This window comes from Mobula birostris, chromosome 3 (genome assembly GCF_030028105.1).
Source record: "Mobula birostris isolate sMobBir1 chromosome 3, sMobBir1.hap1, whole genome shotgun sequence".
Lineage (NCBI taxonomy): Eukaryota > Metazoa > Chordata > Chondrichthyes > Myliobatiformes > Myliobatidae > Mobula > Mobula birostris.
The window spans coordinates 215,733,088-215,742,085 of record NC_092372.1 but is presented as its reverse complement, the minus strand read 5'-3'; the positions used below and the strand labels follow the sequence as shown (position 1 = coordinate 215,742,085).

At 46.4% G+C, this 8,998-nt stretch overlaps 1 protein-coding gene across 1 annotated transcript; it reads right to left on the bottom strand.

Moving 5' to 3' along the window:
• Positions 1–858: 858 nt before the first annotated feature.
• On the bottom strand, positions 859–8,689 carry LOC140194789 (gamma-crystallin N-like). The gene is made up of 4 exons (XM_072252072.1): positions 8,553–8,689; positions 5,982–6,230; positions 4,589–4,734; positions 859–1,064 (listed from the first exon to the last, which is right to left on the bottom strand). Exons 1-4 carry the CDS (start codon positions 8,634–8,636, stop codon positions 929–931), a joined length of 615 nt encoding a protein of 204 aa, XP_072108173.1. The 5' UTR covers positions 8,637–8,689; the 3' UTR covers positions 859–928.
• Between the last annotated feature and the right edge of the window lie 309 nt (positions 8,690–8,998).

The window sequence follows — 8,998 nt, the reverse complement described above, 5'->3', positions numbered from 1 at the left end:
AAGAGGGCATGCTCTAGTTGGTGGGGGTCCTTAGTGATGGATGTCACCTTTTTGAAGCATCGCCTTTTGAAGATGTTCTCAATGGTGGGGAGGCTAGAGCCCGTGATGGAGCTGGCTGAGTTTACACCCTCTAAAGCTTTTCCTTATCCTCTGTGGTGGCCCCTCCAAACCAGCTGAAGTTCTCACTCACTCTCCCTGTGACCACGTGGGCTGTGATTCTCTCCTGCATCCCAAAGACGTGCGGGTTGCTAGGTTGATTGCCCACTGTAAGTTACCCCTGGTGTATAGGTGAATGGTAGAACCTGGGGAAGGGGGAATGGAATTAATTTAAGATTGGTCGTCAGTAGTCACCACAAAGGGCCAATGTCCAGGCTGAATCTCCCTAAGATCATCCCCTTGAGGTGGTCGTGATGAAGGGTGTCCGCCCACAAAGTTGACTTTCTATTTTCCTCCTGACCTGCTGAGTTCCTCCAGCATTATGTATGCGTTGCTCAAGGCTTCCAGCATCTGCAGAATCTCTTGTGTCTAGTGGGTCCCCCACCTGGTTCTGCGCCATCTTGGTTTGGAAATATATCACTGGGTCTAAATCCTGCAACTCCCTCCTCAACAGTCCTGGGGACACCTTCACCAGCAGTTCGGGCAGGCAGCTGGCCATCACCTTCTAGTGGCCAACTCTGAATATGGCCACTAGTACTAGAACACCCACCTGCTTAGACTGCAGAAGAAACACATCCCTGACCAGTGGACACCTCGCCCACCCTCAGACTGTAGGGAAGAAAACATCTCCCGAACCCAAGCTACTGACCAATCACTGAAATGGCAAAGAATCCGCGGGACCACAAAGGATTATTTTCAAGGCGTGATTTATTTTTCAGATTTCCGTGTAGATGGTTAGGTTTATTACTGATGGATGGTAGAATTTCCCTTGCTAAAAGTAGTTGACCACTGTCCTCATGGACTGGACGTTGCCGTTCTGTGCTTGCCACTCTGTGTAGGAATGGTAGTACCCTCGTTCCACGATATACATCCTCCCCCGGTAATTGGGCTCCTCGTACAAAACCCAGCTGAGCATTGGAGAGGAGAAACGGTAAAGAATTAAAAAGCAATAAAACACCAGGTTACGAGGACACTTTGCATTAACCGCTCTTTCCTTCTTCCCTTTAGAACATCAGCCACTCCCTTTTTCAGAGAAACAGACTCTCTTAAGCAACAAACCATCTTGGAGGAACTCAGCAGGTCAAGCAGCATCTACTGGGGGAAAGGAATATCTGACCTAAAATGTTCAACAATTCCTTTCCTCCCACCATTGCTGCTGGGCTCACAGGTCCTCGGGCAGATTGATTACTACTCCAGATTCCAGCATCCATGTCTCTTGTGGCTCTTCTTAAATAACCCTTGGGTTGACAAATGCTTCAAGTCCCTTGAATATTGCTAAAAAGGTAGTTGGGTTGAGTCAGCTCTTCATGTCATGAGGAGATTGGCAGAGTACTAAAAGAAAAGGAATTAAAAGTTATTGGAGGAGGGGAGCAAATATGGACCATGTGTAGACAGGTGGCAATAATTTCATTTGGCATCACTGTCAGCACAGGTACTGTGGGCCAAAGGGCCTGTTCCTGTGCTGTACTCTTCCATGTGGAGTAAAGGCAAATTAATGGCATCATGGTGTAGACCAGCCATGCCCTAACCGGGCCACAGGTAGGACATGTTTAAAAGGGTAGAATGACCTCATCCAGCTCCTATAACCCATCACTTCCACAACTGGACTTCTCATTTTACAACCCACACTTTGTCATGGACGCACGGGTTAAGGCTCATGAGGTACTATTTAATAATTTATTCCTCTATCGCTCTCTCAGTACGTTCCAAAACCTCACTGCTTGTTGCATGAAACAGCTTTTCTCTCAAATCTCCTCTAATCCTTCTACTGATTTACACGTCTCTGCCCCCGCCCCAGTTACTGACCTCTCTGATAAGGGAAATGGACCTTGTCTATTTAATCTCTCTAGTTCTCTCATAGTACTGCGCACAATTAAATCTTTCCTTGTTCTCCTTTGTTTCAAAGTAAGCAATACATACAGAGTCTGTCCTCATAACTGTAATCCCCTCGTCCTGGCACTATGTATGTTAATCTCCTTGGCACCCAATTTTAGTGCCAACGCATGCCTCTCACTCTATAAAATCTCTCATTCTCCTGTGCTCCATGGAATAAATTCCCAAGCTTTTCACCCTTTCCCTATAACTCAGTTCAGTCATTGCTGGCACTCTATTTGGCGTCAAAGAGTTTTAATGGAAAAGCATTTAAGAAAGGACTGCTACAGTATATCCCAAAAGTCCTTTATTGTCTCATCACTACCAAAACTCGATTTACCATCTTAGCTCCCGATATGGCCTCCTCCACATTGGTGAGACCCGTCGTAAATTGGAAGATCACTTCGTTGAGCACCTCCGCACCATCTACCAGAAGCATACTTCCCTGCGGCCGAATATTTTAATTCTCATTCTCATTCCTGTTATGACATGTTGGTCCATGGACTCCTCTTGTGCCAAGATGAGGCCACCCTCAGGGTGGAGGAGCAACACCTTGGTTAGCTTCCAACCTGATGGTATGACTCGATTTCTCCTTCAGTAAAAAAAATTCCCTCCCCCTCTCATCTTCTTTTATCCCCATACTGGCCCCTTACCTCTTCTCATCTGCCTATCACCTCCCCGGGTCCCCTCCTCCTTCCCTTTCTCCAATATTCCACTCTCCTCCCTATCAGATTACTTTCTCTCCAGCCCTTTATCTTTCTACTCTCCTGGCTTCACCAGTAGGTTTAAGATACTTGGTGTAAAGACCAGAGGAAGGGCAGGGGTGTTGGGGGGAAGAAATAGAAGGAGATAAAAATTAGCTTTATTTGCCATATATGCATTGAAACACACAGCGAAATGCACTGTTTGCATCAACAACCGACACAGTCCGAGGTCAGTTTTGGGGGCGGGCTTCAAGAGTCACCACAGTTCTGGTGTCAACGTCACATATCCACAACTCACTAACCCCAACCTGTACGTCGTTGGAACATGTGAGGAAACCAGTGTGGGAGAACGTACAAACACCTTACGGACAGCAGTGGGAATTGAACCCTGATCGCGATTGCCGGCACTAACCACTGGGCTCTCTGCTGCCCACAACATGAATGAAGAAAATGAGGAGAACTTCTTTTTACTCAGTGAGTTCTCATGACCCAGAATGCACTGCAGGAGCAGGTGGGTGAAGAGGATCTGACAGAGAGCTGTGAAGGAGAATTGGATACATACCTGTGGAGGCCAAATCATTGGGTATACTTACTTAAAGCGGAGGCTGATAGGTTCTTGATTAATAAGGATGTGGAAGATAATGGGGAGAAGGAGAATGGGATTGAGAGGAATAATAAATCAGCCATGATAGAATGACAGAGCAGACTTGATGGGCTGAATGGCCTAATTCTGCTCATATGCCTTATGGTCTTAAGAGTGGCAGACCACTGAGGAAGGATTAATTAGATATGTTAGGGTCATTTAAGAAACTCTTAGATAGGCACATGGATGAAAGAAAACTGGAGGGCTATGTGTGAGGGAAGGGTTAGATTGATCTTGGAGTAGGTTAAAAGGTCAGCACAACGTTGTGGGCCGAAGGGCCTGTACTGTGCTGTCATGTTCTGTGCTGTAAGTAGATATAGAAACAAATGGCTGAAAATGCTCCACAGCCTTGTGGATAAGAAACAAAGTTATTGCTTCATCAGAAGTAGGGGGAAAATGGGAATGTGCAGAGAGGCGGGAAGGAATTAAAATTGGCCCATGACAAAGGAAAACTTCTGAGGTGATTAGATGAGGAAAGGGGTTAATTGTACAGTTCTCTGAGAGACCTGGCCTGCAAGAATATCAGGAACGGCTTTCTGTTCCAAATGATTCCATGAAGAGGCAGTGTTGTTCTGTTGCCTTTCTCTCTGTCTTCGGCCAGTGCTGGCATCGGTCACCATAAGACATAGGAGCAGAATTAAGGCATTGAGGCCATTGAGTCCACTCTGTCATTCCATCATGGCTGATTTATTATGCCTCTCGACCCCATTCTCCTGCCTTCTCCCGGTAACTAAGGTCCTTACTAATTAAGAACCTATCAAACTCTACTTTAAAAATGCATAATGATTTGGCCTTCACGTCTGTCTATGGCAATGAATTCCGCAAATTCACCACCCTCTGGCTTAAGAAATTCCTCCTCAGCTCTGTTCTAAAGGGCTGTCCTTTTATTCTGAGACTGTGCCCTCTGGTCCTGGACTCCCCCATTATAGGAAACATCCTCTCCACATCCACTCTATCTAGGCCTTTCAATGTTCAGTAGGTTTTGATGAGATTCCCCCCCTCTTTCTTTTAAACTCCTGTGATTACAGGCCCAGAGCCATCAAATACTCCTCATATGTTAACCCTTTCTATTCTATCTTAAGCAAGAGGAAGGTTTACCCGACTGATTTTCACCAAATTATGCTGTCTTTATCCATGCAACTTATCAACGCCTTGGGTGGATTATAACCGAACACGTTCTCAGCTACGAAGTGGAATAATGACGTCTACTCACGCTCCATCACCGTAGACCTTGATTGAGTTGACACAAGTCTTGGTCCAGCCTTGGCCTTGCAGGAACGGGCAATCATTGCAGAACTCCACACACTGACCATTAAAATTGGAGTTCTCAAACAGCTCTATCTTGTAATGTTCACCATGCTGAAGAGGTAGAGAGAAAGAAACGGTGAGCACGAGTTACTCTTGGGAAAGTCCCAGTCCATCTGTTTCCTGGGGACCTGACTTGACAAAGAGCAAGAATCAATCCCTTTGGCCCATCCTGTTAGGCTAACTATTTCCTAGGCCAGCATACCTCAGTCACAGTGTTAGCTTTGTTTACAGCCATTGATGGAGCACTGAGGGGAGTTGAGCACAAGTCACCTGCAGAGAAAATTGATCATCACATAAATGAAGAGGATAAATCTTGGTTGGAGATTAACGTTAAGAAGCCCCTAAGAGAGGGCAGAAAAAGATTGCATGGTGGTGGGGGAGAGAATTGCAGATTGAGTGGAGATAGGCGGGAAATGACGCACTCCCATCCATTTAAGACAGAGACAGAAGAGGCCAAAGTATTGGAAGAGTTTAGTGGTGGAGAAGGTCACAGAGCGTCTCAGTGGAGGGTCTTTTTCTATGAATTCTGGGCCCAGGAGCAGGATTAGGCAGCTTCTCGGCGCATTAGGATCAGCCAAACCAGCAATGCACTCACACAGCGAATGGTAGGGCATTGCGGAGTGTGGTAGAACAGAGGGATCTGGGAATACAGATACATAATTCCTTGAAAGTGACATCACAGGTAGATAGGGTCGTAAGGAAAGCTTTTGGCATGTTAGCCTTTATAAATCAAAGTACTGAATACAGGAGTTCCAGTGTGACATTGAAGTTGTATAAGACATTGGTGAGGCCTAATTTGGAGTATTGTGTGCAGTTTTGGTCACCTACCTACAGGAAAGATGTAAATAAGATTGAAAGAGTGCAGAGAAAGTTTACAAGGATGTTGCTGGGACTTGAGGACCTGGGTTTTATGGAAAAGTTGAATGGGTTAGGATTATATTCCCTGGAGTGTAGGAGAATGAAGGGAGATTTGATAGAGAGATACAAAATTATGAGGGGTATAGATGGGGTAAATATAAGCAGGCTTTTGCCACTGAGGTTGGGTGAAACTAGAACTAGAGGTCATGGGTTAAGGATGAAAGGTAAAATGTTTGAGGGGAACCTCCTTCACTCGGAGGATAGTGAGGGTGCGGAATGAGCTGCCAGCACAAGTGGTGGATGTAGGTTTCGGTAAGCACGTGGATGGGAAGGGTAAGGAGGGTTATGGTCCAGATGCATGTCGATGGGGCTGGACAGCTAAATAATTTGGCACAGACTATTGGACTGAAACTGGAGAGAGTGGGGAAGTTCTAACATACCATCTTGACAGGCCGGCAGGAGGCCATGTGGTCATTGTGAGCATTCCACCGGTGAAAGTCAGGGTAATCCCCTCGCTCCAGGATGTACTGGTGCCCTTTGAGGTCAGGGTGATCATAGCAGATCCATGCACTGCTCTCTACCCGGATAGAGTTCACTCTGTTCATGAAGCCCCGGTCCTGGAAGTTACCGCATTCTCCAAACACCTCCAGCTTCCTGCCGGTGAAATATTTCCCCTCATAGAAAATGATCTGAGGAAAGAAAGAAGACCGGCGTGTAAACTGAGAGCAAGGAGAGGCCATTAAGTCCCTGATACTCCACTAACTGTTTCTGAGTCCTGAATAGCCCTTAAGCTGCAGAGAGTATTAGAATCTCAGGATTGTATTTGGTGACATGTATGTACTCTGCAAGACAATAGGACACAAAGCAGAATTAGGCCATTCAGCCCATCGAGTCTGCTCCACCATTCCATTATGGCAAATTTATTAACCCTCTCAACCTTTTTCTCCTCTCTTTTCCCTGTAATCTTTGACATCCTTACTATCAACCTCTGCTTTAAATATACCCAAAAGACTTCGCCTCCTCAGCCGTCTGTGTCAATGAATTCTACAGATTTACCACTCTCTGGCTAAAGAAATTCCTCCTCCTCTCAGCCCAATACATCATGGGCCTATCCCTTCCGTCCATCATGACATCAGGGGATGCCTCTAAGAGACAACCAAGATCCCCACTATCTGGGCCATGCCATCGTTTTGCAGCTACTGTCAGGCAGTAAGTACAAAAGACTAAAGTACCACCAAACTAGGTTCAAGGATAACTACTTCCCTTCACCCATTCAGTTCTTGAACCAACCTACATAACCCTAACCACTACGTCAGTATGTGTGGCGCGTGGCCAAGTGGTTAGGGTTTTGGACTAGTGATCTGAAGGTTGTGGGTTCAAGCCTCGGCCCGGACAGTGTGTGTGTCCTTGAGCAAGGCATTTAATCACACAATGCTCCAGTGCTCCAGTCTACCCAGCTGAGAATGGGTACTGGCAAAAATGCTGGGGGTTAACCTCACGATAGATTGTGAGGCGGGGGGGAGTGTCGTACTCCCAGTTGCTTCACGCCACAGAAACCGGCATAAGCCCTGATGGGCCACAAAGGCTTGTGACAGACTTTAAAAATTACGTCAGTATAGCAACCTCTGTGATCTCTTTGCACTACGACATAGAATATAAAACAGTACAGTTCAAAGCCATAGAATCTCCTCGCAAGGCAAGGCATACTTAGCGAGCCTATAGAACAGTAATTGTAAACAGAATCAATGAACAATAAACTATGCAAATGGGAATTAAATAAATAGCAATAAATAATGAGACCATGAAATAACAAGATAAGGAGAATATTGGTTGTGGGAATACCAGAAATAGAATGTGCAGCTATCCCTTTTTGTCTGATGGTCGAGGGGTAGTAACTGTTCTCGAACCTGGTGGTGTGAGTCCTGAGGCTCTTGTAGCTTCTACCTGATGGCAGCAACAAGAAAAGAGCATGGCCTGGGTGGTGAGGATCTTTGATGATGGATGTTGCTTTTCTACGACAATGTTTCATATAGATGTACTCAGTGGTTGGGAGGGCTTTATCCATGATGAATCCACGACCTTTTGTAGGATTTTCTGCGCAAAGGCACTGGTGTTCCCACACCAAGCCATAACGCAGCCAGTTAATACACTTTCCAGCATACATCTATAGAAGCTTGCCGAGGTTTTCTGATGTCATGAATGAATCTCTGCAGACTCCTGACGAAGTACAGGTCCTGTTGTGCTTTATTTGAAATTATACTTATATGATGGGTCCAGGACAGGTTCTCTGAGATAGTGACATCCAGGAGTTTAAAGTTACTAATCCTTTCCACCTCTGATCCTCCAAAGAGCACTGGCTCATGAACCTCTGGTTTCCCTCTCCTGAAGTCTACAAGCAGTTCCTGGGTCTGATTGACATTGAGTAGGAGATTGTTGTTATTACACTACTCAACCAAAATTTCAATCTCCTTCCTGTACGCTGATTGATCACCACCTGTGATACGGACCACAGTAGTGGTGTCATCAGCAAACCTGTATCAGTAACTTGTACTTAGCCACATGGTCATAGGTGTAAAGCGAGTAGAGCAGGGGGCTAAACACACAGCCCTGTGGTGCTCCTGTGCTGATGGAGATTGACGAGATGTTTTTGCCAACCTGAACTGACTGGAGTCTCAGGTGAGGAAACCCAGGATCCAGTTGCACAAGTGGGTATTGGGGATCAGGTCTTGGAGTTTAGTGAACAGCTTTGAGGGGATGATGGTGTTAAATGCTGAGCTGTAATTGATAAAGAGCATCCTGATATATAGAACTTTGCTGTCCGGATGTTCCATCCATCACAGCGGGGAATCTGAACCCTTTCCATTGCCCTTGGGGTACACAGTCTACAGTCTGGAACTGGAATTCCTTCCCCATCAGTAAAGATCAAATCAGCTTTACTTGTCACAAGTACATCAACACGCGCAGAAAAATGTGTTGTTTGCGTCAGGTTTTGCTAATATTGCATTTCTAACCTTTTTTGTAAATTGGGAGGAAACCAGAGCACCTGGAGTAAACCCACATGGTGACAGGGAGAACGCATGAACTCTTACCCACATGGTGACGGGGAGAACGCACGAACTCTTACCCACACGGTGACGGGGAGAACGCATGAACCCTTACCCACACGGTGACGGGGGAACGCACGAACTGTTACCCACACGGTGACGGGGGGAACGCACGAACTCTTACCCACACGGTGACGGGGGGAACGCACGAACTCTTACCCACACGGTGACGGGGGGAACGCACGAATTGTTACCCACACGGTGACGGGGGGAACGCACGAACTGTTACCCACACGGTGACGGGGGAACGCACGAACTCTTACCCACACGGTGACGGGGGAACGCACGAACTGTTACCCACACGGTGACGGGGGAACGCACGAACTCTTACCCACACGGTGACGGGGGGAACG